The sequence below is a fragment of the Pavona decussata genome, unplaced genomic scaffold, assembly GCF_977016875.1.
Source record: "Pavona decussata unplaced genomic scaffold, jaPavDecu1.1 SCAFFOLD_175, whole genome shotgun sequence".
Lineage (NCBI taxonomy): Eukaryota > Metazoa > Cnidaria > Anthozoa > Scleractinia > Agariciidae > Pavona > Pavona decussata.
In genome coordinates, this window is record NW_028145586.1 from 980,634 (window position 1) to 995,000 (window position 14,367).

Genomic DNA, 14,367 nt, shown 5'->3' on the forward strand with positions numbered 1-14,367 from the left:
AGATGTGATTTTTTTTACAAGAAACGCACTCAAACAAAACAACAGAAATACAATGGAAAAATGAATGGGGCGGAAAAATGCTTTTTTCACACGGTAGCCCAAATTCATGTGGAACTGCAATACTGATCAACAACAAGGCAAATTGTTCAGTGCTTCACACAATTCCCGATCCCCTCGGGCGTTTTATTATTTCTAAAATTAAAGTTGACGACAAAGTGTATGTACTCGTCAATATTTATGCACCAAACAAAGATAAAGAATCTGTCCAATTCTTCAGGAATTTGCATATTTTGCTTCAAATTGAAAACTTAGATTCTGAGGAGAATATAATTTTAGGTGGAGATTTTAACTGCCCTTTAAACCCAAATCTAGATAAACGAGGTGGAATAATGATACCAAGGAAATCGGTTGTGAATAGCATAGAATGTGTGCAAAATGAATTGGATTTGGTTGATATCTGAAGAGTCAAAAATCCTGAAACAAGAAGCTATACTTGGAGTCAAAAATCACCTACTATATTATGTCGTCTGGATTTCTGGCTTATTTCTAATAATCTGTGTGATTTCGTCAATTCTACGGACATTATCCCTGCGATAAGAACGGACCACGCGGCAATTAGTTTAATCCTCGGTGAAATTGGAGAGGCAAAAGGACCTGGCATGTGGAAAATGAACGTTTCTCTCTTGGATGATGAGGTATATTTAAATTATCTGAGTGTTAATATTTCTAAATGGAAATTGGAGGGAGAAAAAGAGTTATCGGACAAACGCGCAGTTTGGGATTGGATTAAATACAATATCAGAAAGCATGCTATTAAGTACTCTAAAGAAAAAACTAAACAGAGAAATGATGTAGAAAAGATAATTCAAGAGGAATACAAAGAAGCAACCAGACGGTTTGAAAATGACCCAAATTATTTAAACAAATCTCGTTTAAATGAAGTCAAAGAGAAGCTGGAATTATTTTATGAAGAGAAAACGAATGGAATTATTGTACGTGCAAGGGCTCGCTGGCATGAGCATGGAGAAAGAAGCACTAAGTACTTTTTGAATTTGGAAAAGAGAAATCATGTGAAGAAACATATCAGAAAGCTGTTAATAAGTGGCGCTATAACAACTGATCCTTACCGGATACTCTCCGAACAAAAGGATTTTTATTACAACTTGTACAAATCAAAAGCGACAGATACGGATTCCATCACGTCTTTTTTGAACAATTTAAATGTTCCGCAACTATCTGAAGAACAGAAACAATCGTGTGAAGGCCAAATTACCATCGACGAATGTAAAAGCATTTTAGAAACTTTTCAAAACGATAAGTCTCCCGGAAATGACGGAATCCCAATTGAATTTTACAAAATATGTTGGAATTTTATTGGTGAGCCGTTCATTAATTGCATAAATGAGTCTTTTGTAAAGGAAGAATTGTCCAATTCCCAAAAGCAAGCTGTCATCACTTTAATAGAAAAACAAGGAAAAGATCGCACGTTAATAGAAAATTGGAGACCTTTTTCTCTAGTCAATGTTGATGCCAAAATAATCTCGAAGGTAATTGCTTCTAGACTTAAAAATGTCCTGCCTAATATTATACACTGTAATCAATCCGGTTACGTTAAAGATCGCTATATCGGTGAAACGGTAAGGTCAATTCTTGATATTATGGATTTTACAGAAAAAGAAAATATACCTGGTCTGATGATATTTATTGATTTTCGAAAAGCTTTTGATACTTTAGAGTGGAACTTTCTGTTTAACTGTCTGGATGCCTTCAATTTTGGCCCTGAATTTAAGCGTTGGATAAAAACTTTTTATAAGAACATTCAAAGCTGTGTGATAAATAATGGCTTGTCTTCAGAATACTTTAACCTTTCAAGAGGAGCCAGGCAGGGTGACCCTTTGTCTCCTTATCTTTTTCTTTTAGCTGTTGAGACTTTGGCAATTTCCGTCAGAGAAAATGTTGAAATAAAGGGAATTGTAATTGAACAACAAGAGACCAAATTATTACAATATGCTGATGATACAACTGCGGTTCTCGCTGACATAGAGTCGGCCCACATACTCTTTCAGTTGCTAGAGAATTTTAAAAATATATCAGGTTTAAAGGTCAATAGCTCAAAGAAAGAGGGAATGTGGCTGGGATCGCTGAAAGGAAATGAAATGAAGCCGCTCGGAATCAAATGGCCGAGCGATCCAATAAAAGCCCTTGGAGTCTTCTTTTCATATGATAAAAAACTTCTCTTTCAAAAAAACTTCTCAGAAAGGCTTGACAAGATAAAAAAATTAATTAATATCTGGTCCTCCAGGGGGTTATCCCTTTACGGGAAGGTTACTATTATCAAAACTCTGCTCTTGCCGAAAGTTGTTTACATATCTTCTTTGCTACCTACCCCTGAACATATAGTGAAAGAATTAAACTATTTGATATACAATTTCCTATGGAGAGGTAAAGACAAAGTAACTAGAGTATCTGCAATAAATAACTATGAGGGAGGTGGCCTCAAAATGGTTGATATTGAAAGCATGATCAAATCTCTCCGCCTCTCCTGGCTGAAAAGAATCTTTGGTGATAATTCAGGCGTATGGAAAAGCTATTTAGAATATCTTCTAAAAGAAACAGGTGGTCTGGTTCTTTTTAATTGCAATTATAATATTAAAGACTTAAATATTAATTCTCAATTCTATGCAGAGTTATTGAAATGGTGGTCTGAGTTTCGCAAAGACAATGCAAATGATACTAACTGGCATTACTTTATCTGGAATAATCAAGAAATACGAATAAACAATAAACCAGTTTTCTATAAAAGGTACTTCAATAATGGGATTCGAACTGTGGGCGACTTACGCTTTGATCTTAATAATATCGACTCTTATGAATTACAGGCAAAATACATAGAGAAGACGAATTTTCTGGAATGGACTGGTCTACGCCACTCCATACCGCTGAATTTAAGAAATGCTAATTATAAACCGGATCCCATAGTCCTAAATCCATCCTTCAAAACTGACAGTGGTCTTTTCGATGTAACTAAAAAGAAATCTAAAGATTACTATTCCCTTTTTGTCCGTAAAAAGGCACGCTTCCCTAATCATGCGCAAAAACTAAAGTGTGAATTTAATTTATCTGATGAGGCGTTGAAAAAAGCTTTCTGTCTTCCCCATTCAGTTGCTTTTGAGCCATACGTTCAGGCCTTTCAGTTTAAGGTATTAAACTCTATACTTTACACTAATTCAAAATTACATAAAATCGGCTATATTTCAGACAATCTGTGCTCTTTTTGCAAACGGGAATCAGAAACTATACAGCATCTCTTTTATAATTGTTCTTACTCAATTACTTTTTGGAAAGACTTTGAATTATATTACTTATTCCTGACAAAACAACAAATACATCTTGAGTTAAGAGATATTTTAATCGGTGTTCTAACACCAGAATGCCCCTTACTAAATTACCTGTTACTTATAGGAAAAATTTATTTATGGGGGTGTAGTAGAAATAACGAACTTCCGAATATAGGTGGTTACAAATTTAAAGTATCGTTAAAGTATGACACAGAGAAATTTATTTGTACGAAAAATAATACATTAGATATATTTAAAAAGAAATGGACAATATTTAGACCTATTTAATATATATGACTTGTACGGGTGTGACTTTGAATTTTTTGTGAGTGAGTGCATGAAAGCATGAGATGAGTGAGTGAGTGTTGTGAATGGTGTGTTAGCGGGCCAGCGAATGAGTAAGCTAATTGTAATATTGTACAAAGTGTAAGTGCGTAAGTACTGTCTAGTTTATTATTGTATGTAGCTGTGTGTTTTCTTGCAAATAAAAATTAAAAAAAAAAAACAACAAAAAAAAAAAAAAAAAAGATCTCCCCTCCGCCTGACCGTGGGAGATCTGGGTACGAGATTAACCAGAGGGTAACCCCCCCCCCCCTCCCAAAAAAAAAAAAAAAAATGTTCTTGGAATTTAGTGTAATGGCAAAATGATTTGAAAAAAATCAAGCAATTGAATAGTGATATGCTCTGCTGTCGATGCAAGAATTCAAGGTCAAAGAAGTCGTAAAACCGTCCCATGGATCCGACGACACTGGAACTGTGCGCACAGCGGGTTCTGGCCGCAAACTTCCGGGTGCCAAATTATTTTAAAAACATCTACATGAAATCCCGTTGCTGTTTTCGTTTAATAGGAACTTTGATTGTGATTTATTTAGGTTTTTCATCCAGCCGATAGAGTTTGTGTCTTCAACTAGCTTCAATATTTCTCGTAATTCTCAGTGCCAATATATTCAACCTCACTAAATTCCATGGTTATTTCCTTGCATGACATCGATGAGCCATTCCCCTATGCATTTTACAACCAAAATTACAAACGTTACATGTCGTCTTACATTGGGAATTACGAAAAATACGATACACATCACGCCAAGAACGTGCGAAAAAGAATCAATCTGTTGGAAGCAAATAGTTAGCAGAAAAGCCGTATGTGAACCTTAGTAATTATTACCACTCTCTTGGTGATTTCCAGATCGCTTTCAAGTACCATCAGCAAGCTCGTAGTATCACCAAAGAATTTGAAAGCAAAGGTTCGGAGGGAACGTCATACATGAACCGTGGTATTGCCTGCCATCGCCTCGGTGAATTCGAGAAGGCTATCGAGTTCCATCAGCAAGCTCTTAGTATCATGAAAGAAGTTGGGAACAAAGATTTAGAAGGAAGCGTATACACGAATCTCGGTAATGCTTACTGCTCTCTTGGTGATTTCAAGACAGCTATCAAGTTCCATCAGCAAGCTCTTACTATCATAAAAGAAGTTGGGAACAAAGATTTAGAAGGAAGCGTACTTATGAACCTCGGTAATGCTTACCGCTCTCTTGGTGATTTCAAGACAGCTATCAAGTTCCATCAGCAAGCTCTTAGTATCATAAAAGAAGTTGGAAACAAAGATTCAGAAGGAAGCGCATATACGAACCTTGGTGTAGCTTACCACTCTCTTGGTGATTTCAAGACAGCTATCAAGTTCCATCAGCAAGCTCTTAGTATCATAAAAGAAGTTGGAAACAAAGATTCAGAAGGAAGCGTATATACGAACCTCGGTAATGCTTACCGCTCTCTTGGTGATTTCAAGACAGCTATCAAGTTCCATCAGCAAGCTCTTAGTATCATGAAAGAAGTTGGGAACAAAGATTCAGAAGGAGGCGTATATGCGAACCTCGGTACTGCTTACCACTCTCTTGGTGATTTCAAGACAGCTATCAAGTTCCTTCAGCAAGCTCTTAGTATCATAAAAGAAGTTGGAAATAAAGATTCAGAAGGAAGCGTACTTACGAACCTCGGTAATGCTTACCGCTCTCTTGGTGATTTCAAGACAGCTATCAAGTTCCATCAGCAAGCTCTTAGTATCATGAAAGAAGTTGGGAACAAAGATTCAGAAGGAGGCGTATATGCGAACCTCGGTACTGCTTACTGCTATCTTGGTGATTTCAAGACAGCTATCAAGTTCCATCAGCAAGCTCTTAGTATCATAAAAGAAGTTGGAAACAAAGATTCAGAAGGAAGCGCATATACGAACCTTGGTGTAGCTTACCACTCTCTTGGTGATTTCAAGACAGCTATCAAGTTCCATCAGCAAGCTCTTAGTATCATAAAAGAAGTTGGAAACAAAGATTCAGAAGGAAGCGTATATACGAACCTCGGTAATGCTTACCGCTCTCTTGGTGATTTCAAGACAGCTATCAAGTTCCATCAGCAAGCTCTTAGTATCATGAAAGAAGTTGGGAACAAAGATTCAGAAGGAACTGCATACGATGCGCTTGGTAATGATTACTTCTCTGAAGGGGATTATGAGAAAGCTACCAAATGTTATCAGCGAGCTCTTGATATCGCCAAAGAAGTTGGGAACAAGCTCTCAGAGGGAATTCTATATATGGGGCTTGGTTCTGTTTATTTCTCTCTTGGTAACCTTAAAGCAAGTATGGAGTTCTATCAGCAAGGTCTTTGGATCGTTAAAGAAATTGGTAGCAAAGACTCAGCAGGAATCGCTTATAAGGGCATTGGAACTGTTTATTTCCGGCGTAGAGATTTCAAGACAGCTATCGAGTACCATCGGAAAGCTCTTAGTATCGCTAAAAAAACTGGAAACAAAATGCTTGAAGCAACGGCATATGACTGTCTTGGTAAAGATCATCACTTTCTCGACGATGTTTGTACAGCTGAGGATTTTTATAAATGTAGTGTACGATTATTTGATGAACTTAGGGGTCTTCTTCAATCGAATGACAGATGGAAAATCGACTTCCGGAACAAACATGAGGCTTCCTACAGCAACTTGTGGCTTGTTCAGTTACCACAGAACAAGACAGAGGAGGCGCTTTTTACAGCTGAACGTGGACGTGCACAGGCTCTGATGGATCTCATGGAATCACAATACGGCGTAAAATCAGTTCATCCAGTGTCTGCTGAGGAGACGAATACAATCTCTTCCATTTCAAGCCACCTTCCATCGCAAACGATATTTTTTGCTGAAAGCCCCAGTTCACTCAACTTCTGGGTGCTGCAAAAAGGAAGTCCTTGCCAGTTCGAGCGAAAGAAAATCAGTGATAGTTTGGAGTCTCTGACTCACAAAACATACAAACAGATTGGAGTCTTTAAAAAATTCATGCTTGAGAATCGCTCCTTGGATGGGCCAGCAGAGGGAGAATCTGTAGAGGTTCCTTATCGAAATCGCGATGAAAAGTCAAAGGCATCTGCAGAAGGCGAAGGCGATGCTTTAAAGGCGTTGTCCGATGTGGTCCTGGGACCGATTTCACATCTGCTACAAAGCGATGAAGTTATCATTGTTCCTGATGGTCCACTATTTTTTGTTCCCTATGCTGCACTTCTGTACCAACATTCCAGGTACTTGTCTGAAACGCTCACAATTCGACTGGTTCCTACATTGACAAGTTTGAAGCTAATGACAGAGTGCCCTGAGGGGTACCACAGTACGTCTGGTGGACTGCTTGTTGGTGATCCATGGGTGGAAGGTATCCTTTGCAGAGGAAGGAGAATCCTTCAGCTTCCAGCTGCCAAAGAGGAGGTGGAAATGATCGGTGCTATTCTGAACATCAAACCTCTGATTGGAAAAGAGGCAACAAAAGCTGAAGTGTTGAGCAGGCTAAACTCAGTGGCCTTGGTACACATTGCAGCCCATGGCCGTGTGGAAACTGGTGAAATTTTCTTGTCTCCTGATCCAACGGTGGCCAAGAAAAAACTCAAACAGGAAGACTTCCTTTTGACTATGGCTGATGTGTTAAATGTCAAACTACGAGCAAGATTGGTTGTCCTAAGCTACGGCCATAGCGGCCGAGGGAAGATTAAGGCAGAGGGTGTGGTGGGTCTTGCGCGTGCTTTTTTGGGTGCTGGTGCTCGTTCTGTCCTTGCATCACTGTGGGCCATTAGTGACGAAGCCACTCTGCAGTTTATGAGATACTTCTACGAGCATTTGGCGGAAGGACAACGTGCCAGTAAGGCTCTCGGCTCCAGCAGACCATGAAACAAATGCGGGAATCTGACAACTTCAGTGATATTAAATACTGGGCTCCGTTTGAGCTGATCAGTGGTGATGTAACATTGAATTTTGGTCACTTGAGGTAAGTTGTTTGGGCTTAATTGTAAAAGTCACCGTTTAATATTTATTAACTTAAAGGATTTGAAAGCCTCTCAACCCTATCAGTCTAGGTCCCTAAATTCGAAGCGTAAAGCTGAGAGGCTTTCATTCACGTAAATGGGTACATCTTTAAGTTTCGTATGCGGATTCTAAAGTTTGTTAGCCTGTTGACTGCCCTTCAGTAATGAAGATTTGGTTTTATCAACCAAGTAAATAAGGTAATTTTGTCACGGTAAAAAGATTCGAGTGCTGACATTTAGAGCGAAGGGCTAACACTCGAAACGTCAGCACTCATATCTCACTTTATGGTGGCCAAATTACGTCTTCAGCTCTGTTATTAAAACCAAATATTTGTCCCCACTCCCGAGTGACTATCCCTTTACCAGGGCAGTGGTAGGCCCAGGCCATGAGCGGAACTCGAAAGCCACTGTGTTACATTGTCCTTGCAAGTGGTGGCGACAGGTGACGTTTTTAACTACATCTCCTTAAACTCGTTGTGGGAGCTGTTGGCTCAAGGATTGCAAAATCACCTTCAGTAATGCGTATCCGTATAACAGGGGTATAACAGGGCCACTTGTGGCACGTGTGTGTGTCGTGAGAAGGGAAAAGCAGCTCTCCGTGGCTGCCACCTTGGTATTATTCAGTGCTGTGAGCATTCGTAAGATTCTGATAATACCCCGAAATCGAATTCGAAGCCGGTGTGGTGTCCTCGTTGCTGTTTAAAGATTGCCTTCATTAAAAGGCGTTTTTTTTGTTATTGTTGTGAACGGATAGTCATGCATGTGTTATTTTCTTTCTTGCTTTAGTAATGTTTCAGATGACCCAGAAAGAACTTTCGACGATGGTAAGTTGCAGTAAGGTGAACTTTTCTTCCGTTAACTGTCATATAAGGGAATAAAACAGTGTTAATTACTGCAGTCCGAGTCACCATCATAAAAGGATTTAGTCAATCCTGTAGGACCAACCCTTATAAACGCCCTTCCTCCCCCCCAACCCACCCCGTCCTCCACACACACACACCCACACTCATACTCGTGAAGTTTGAAACTAATTTACTTACAAATCTTTACAGGACGCTTTTCAGTTACAGAGGAACACGTACATACAAAATATTACACGGGGCCCTAAGATCTTAGAATTTGTTGTGATTTATTATTTGCAACTGCTATCGATCGCATAACAACAATTTTGTTTTCCAGGCTTAAAAGCAAGCTTTCAAAGTCCGAGCTGTCGTTGTAAACATTTGTGCTAAAAGTATGGTACTTGTCAATGATGAGGGTGTAATTGAGCGCTAACCAGCTGTTTGATTTTTTTGTGCCAACCATACAGAATCACACTTTCAGAGAGATTTGTGTGTACTTGAATAGTTTTGTGCCACCATCGTTTAAAGAGGCTACAAAACGTGTAGGAAATGTTACAGGTAAACAATATGTGCAATGATGATTGACCTTCGGAGTTAAAAAGCGGGCAAATATCATTGTCCTTTATACCAGCACGAAAGAAATTGGACTGCATTGGTACGATGTTGTGAATAATTTTGAACCGGAAGGTTATGAGCTTTGGTTCTTGCAAGATTCGGAAGGGGAGCATATAGACTTTAGACTCTTGCTTAAGATCTTCGATGAAGGCCCAAGCGCTGTTGAGGGATATTTCGAATTCCTTCAGCCAACTTTTGAGCTCGTATGTTGTTTAAGCGATCTGCGAGTTGAGATTTGAGAAGTTATCTTCCATTATAGATTCCATAGAATTTAGCTTATCGAGGAGTTGCTTTAGAGAGATTAGTGAGTCGGTCGCTTCCTTATTATCACTCTTATGTTTGTTTCTTTTTGGGCAAAGCTTCGAACACATACTGCTTGAGCTGGATCGTTCTACTCGTTTAGACATCAGAGTAAGCAATGAAGTGGTAACGGCTGTCGGTAAACTTGAGCAAACGTTGTTAGAAACACGTTGCTGGCGCCAAAAGACTGTCATGGCTTTTCTCAATTGAAGAATCACAGGCGGCGGAGAACACGTCAGAATGCCATGACACCGCGTCCCAGGCGTTTTATCATGACTGATTGAAGGCAGTTTACTGAGGATGGGGGCACAAACAGTGCTCGAAAAGGTCCTTTGGAAAACAGTCATTGAGTGTAGAAAACTCTCACTTATCTTTAAGATGCTTTGTGCAATCGAGCTCAGGTCTGAATATGGGCATGAATTTTAGGGGTCAAGTTTGACAAAGGGTAGCGGAGAGTGACATATTTTGGTCCAAAACGCGGGGTCGGGGCCGGGGCCGGGGCCGGGGCCGGGGCGGGGGTCGGGGTCGGGGTTGGGGTCGCTGTCGGTGTCGGGGTCGGGGTCCTTTTTTTTTTCTTTTCTTTTTTTTTTCCTTTTTTTAATTTACAACATCACAGGTCATTTGTGGGTTACAGCCAATATAAAAAAGTTTAGTCTCTAAAGCTTACTAGCTTAGGATAGGTCATCGGTGACAACACTCGATGCAGTTCCGTATTCTGGCGGACATTGGTTCCGTGAATTGACTACCTTTTATTCTCCTAAGAAACGAAAAGAGGCAAAAAATACAAGGTACGAGACAACATATTTCCTTGAACTAAGAAATTCTTGAACTAGAATGTGCATGAACCTACTATGAACACCCCCGCCGCCTTCCATGATCGTGCTCGTTTGTTACAGTCAATCCATGTCACGCGTGACTATTATTTCCGAGAGTGAAATAAACATGCGTTCAAATTCCCTCGTAAAGCTCGGCATTTGAATGGAATGTAGCCGTGTTTGTATGGAAATCCGATGTCAAATAATTTTCATAAAACATCGCTGATGAAAAATTCATGAATTGGAAACTTTTAACACTAGGAAAAAGATTTTACGAAAAAAAATTGGCGGGATGTAGCTGTGCCAGAAAGCGTCCAGTCGTGTTTTGAACTTGAACTAGATTACAAAAAGTGGAGAACAAAGAGCGGATGATTAAAATTCAGGCACGATTTCAACAGATTATTTCACCACAAGCTCATGTCGAATTTAGTGTCGACCCGCACAATTTATTTTCAGCTGGTCTGCTCGCGCATACGCTTAACCGTGAACATCGGCCTTTAACTAGTTACAGAGGATCGTTATATACATCAGAGTTTAATTAAAGAGAACAATAAGAAAAGTAATTTAGGTAATTGGAGCCTAGAAGCTAAAGGAACCGTAAGGTTTTCGAGTTAACCTCTAGTAACTATTTACAGTTAATTTTGATAAACAAAAGGAGCAACGAAGAAGAAAGAAAGCAGACCCCGTTAATAATGCTTAATAATATCATAATTCAGAGAAGTGTTTTAGGCAATTCTTAAGAGTATTATTTAAACAGCAGACATTGTTTTACTTCTTTAGCAAAAGAGAATGTACTAAGATCTTTCAAGTAATGAGGGATATCATGCCAGAGGTCAATCGCCTGATAGGGAAACATTTCTTTCCCAGTGTTGGTTCGAATACGTGGTTTGCGATCAATTCGTGTTTTGTCTGATTCAGCACGACAGTATGTTTATTCTCTAACCGATTTTCGAGGATAACTGGAGCATGGAAACAAATTTCATCACCACCCTTCGATGTACATGACTTATCACAACGTCACAATGAGCAATCTTCATCAATGTGAAGCTTTTAGGGAGGAGCATTCGTCAAACCATCCAAAATTGATTACAGAATAGAGCTCAGTTTTTGTCACTTTTTCGATGGCGGAAAAACTAATGTACAATTGCGTGCCCTCGGAGATGGAAGGAGGTTACTTTCAAATTTGAATGGCCTGTAGTCACCACATAGTCACTTTGTAGGAACAGTTCCATTCTTTCAATTTTTTTCATCTAGTTTAGGGTTGTTGTTTTTTTCCAACAGCTCGCCAAATGTGGATTGATAGTAAGGTGACCTCAGGATCTGGTCTACCAGGGGGAAGCACAGGGATCTTAGGAAACCGAGAAAAGTTCACGGAAGGTTTACTGGTGCCCAGTACATCAAGCCAGCAAAGAGCAGCAGTAGAAAAGAGTTCTGACGCGTTGCCTGATTATCTACAGTATCTGAAAGAAGAACACAAATTGAGCATCTCCGGCGTAGAGGTGGACAGCTCCTCCGAAGAGAAGTCGTCGGAATCTCCAGGTAATTAAGAAAACGAGGCCCTTGCTTTTCACGATAATTTATTTGGTGCTTTACATCCTCATGTTTTAAACACAAGATGTTATCCAATACCGGCATACAGTGGTGCTTGTAAAAGCAATATTTACAACACTTAACACAATTACTTGAAGCACTCTACTAAAAATGAGAATTCATCTATGATTATGTCTGAGAGCAAAACTGTTCATTAAAACTTGAGCTCCTGTTTTTTCACATTACGGTGCATGTATGTGAATCCCTAATTCCCATGTACAATTCTCAGCACGCTTCAGTTTTCACAGTAGATCGTTTATTGATCGGTACGTACGAAGCAATGTGAAGGGTTACAAAGAAACCTTAAAGACAGGAAAGAAATACGCAAAACCATAAAGTGTCTGGCAGCAGCAATATGCACCGTCCTCCCCTTCCCTCAAAGTTACGTCTAACAGTTTTTGTGGATGCTGGCAAAGGATGCCGGCATCCACTATGCCATCACCCGTGTAATGTAACAAAAGAAACTTCGGGAGCCTATAAGAGAACGATTAATGCAGTCGATACTATGACTACGGTGATCAATCAATCAGATTTTGATGGACCTCTAAGTTGTTTGCGTAAGATTGTCTACAGTATTGTGCAAATTAATACGAACAAATTTCGCCGAATTTGGGCTATTGTTCTACCGGAAAAAATCGCGGATATTTCGAGCAAAGTTTCCTGATTTTTCAGCTAGATTTCGGAGAGATTTTGGAGAGCCGCGCGAAAATTCGAGTATATCCCCGAAAATTCGCTAATCTAAGAACGATATTTCGAAGGGATTTGCGTTTGAACCGAAGCGAAATTTCGTATGAGGACAAAAAATATCCCTTCTAGGGAAGGTATTAGCCGATCAAGGAAAACAATATTGCAAACCTTGGAAGGTATTAAATGCTGCTGTTTTAAATAATGGCATATTTTGTACTAAGGTTTTCTTATCAATTTTTTTAAATAATAATAATAATAATAATAATAATAATAATAATAATAATAATAATAATAATAATAATAATAATAATAATAATAATTCCTACTGCTAATAGAGGACACCTAAATTTTCTGAAATACTATGCTTTCAAGTTCACACGACTACCAGCATCCACATGCTATCTTCGATTTCGCTCTTTTTTTTGTATTGGAAGTCATTGTTAACAAGATTCAACACAAGGTACTGGAGAAGGTGTTCCAACCATTGTCACTAGAACTGTCTATTGCCGAGGTTGAAAGCAGAGCCTGTTAGGGCATCATGTAAGGGAAAATATGGCGAAATAGCACTCATTGTAAATTCAGTTGAAGAGTCCTTGATTATGTCACAGAGTTATTAACCGGTTCGCTAGGTCAGCACAGCTCCCTTTCCGGACATCCAGTTTTGTTTTGGTTAGATCAAGAACATGACATAAAAGGAAAGAAAGAGGAAAGCGGAAAGCAACGACTTCCGTTTTCAAGATCTGTTACTGCAGACGTATTTTCATGAGATATTTATTACTTGTACGGTACGAGTCAAGGTTTCGGGTCTGATTTTTTTTTCGCGTACCTTTTGTGCATGACCCCGGTAGATCTGGGTACGAGTTGATGCACGCTTTGCACTGCCTGATCATGATTAACCGTTGTTTTTCTTGGAGAAGCGAAACATTTTGGGTTCTTTTCAAACGTATTGCTGTTTTATGTAAGTGTTTGCCCTCAATTCACGTACATAATGGTGGCACGAACTTTGTCCTTATGTATTGAACTTAGAAGCGAAGAAAAGAAGCGAACTGGTAATGCAAGCGAGGGACACCGTGGGGAGAGGCAGCCCAAGGAACGAATATTGCCTGAACGCTGGTTCTTGATTCCTTAGAAACAGGAAAGGGGTGTAACCCCGAGTGGTTATGCGTTAGTCAATTCTAGTGGTGCCCATCCCCCGACATTGCCTATCCCGGGGCCTTTAAATGCTATGTGATTTTCAAGTGACAACACTGTCACTTCCTTTCAATGATACCTTCACTGGAAAAGACGATAGATTTGTACTACGGAGGACAAAAATAGGTACGCAATGCGTACATAGGTCTACTGTAGAATCTAGTAGCACACAATGTAAGCATTGTTAGCTTGACAAAAGTGTTTCTCGATTATTGTAAGTGAAATTTTTAACAATGTTTCAGTCATTGGAGGAATCCAAATTAAAAACAATTCTTACTCGCCTTCTGGAGGCAGTGGTTAAAAATAATAGACAGCAATAAGTTTTTTCAGATATTAAATAGCGAAATAACAGAAAGATCATTCATTTTTGACATTTTTAGCATTGGACTTAAAGTGCCCCTAACCCTTCAATTTGTTTTCTTTTGGTAGATTTCCATATCTTTCAAGAACTCATTTTCGAAAAAATTTTTGAGAAATATTGAATCCTTTTTTTTTTACGAGCGCTAGAAGTGAAGGCAGTCTTGTCGATATTTTCACCTATAGTTCGCATTAGTCCCCCACTCGGCCAAATTTGGAGCGTGACGTAAGAAAAGGACATCGTGCAAAAATATCCGAAGATTCGCGGTAATGCTTCAATTGTAAACAGAGAAAATGGTTGGAAAA

At 39.3% G+C, this 14,367-nt stretch overlaps 2 protein-coding genes across 2 annotated transcripts in view; both read left to right on the top strand.

Annotated features, from left to right (window-relative positions):
• LOC146463527 (uncharacterized) overlaps nt 1-14,367 on the top strand; it is a 191,140-nt gene that overhangs the window by 21,553 nt on the left and 155,220 nt on the right. The window lies entirely within an intron of this gene.
• Nucleotides 1-14,367, top strand: part of LOC146463529 (uncharacterized) — a 116,815-nt gene that overhangs the window by 735 nt on the left and 101,713 nt on the right. The window contains exons 2-5 of the mRNA XM_085084338.1: nt 464-1,547; nt 4,525-4,612; nt 4,979-7,627; nt 8,451-8,488. Coding sequence (XP_084940464.1) covers nt 464-1,547; nt 4,525-4,612; nt 4,979-7,530 — 3,724 coding nt within the window. The 3' untranslated portion in view covers nt 7,531-7,627; nt 8,451-8,488. The remainder of the gene's footprint in view (nt 1-463; nt 1,548-4,524; nt 4,613-4,978; nt 7,628-8,450; nt 8,489-14,367) is intronic.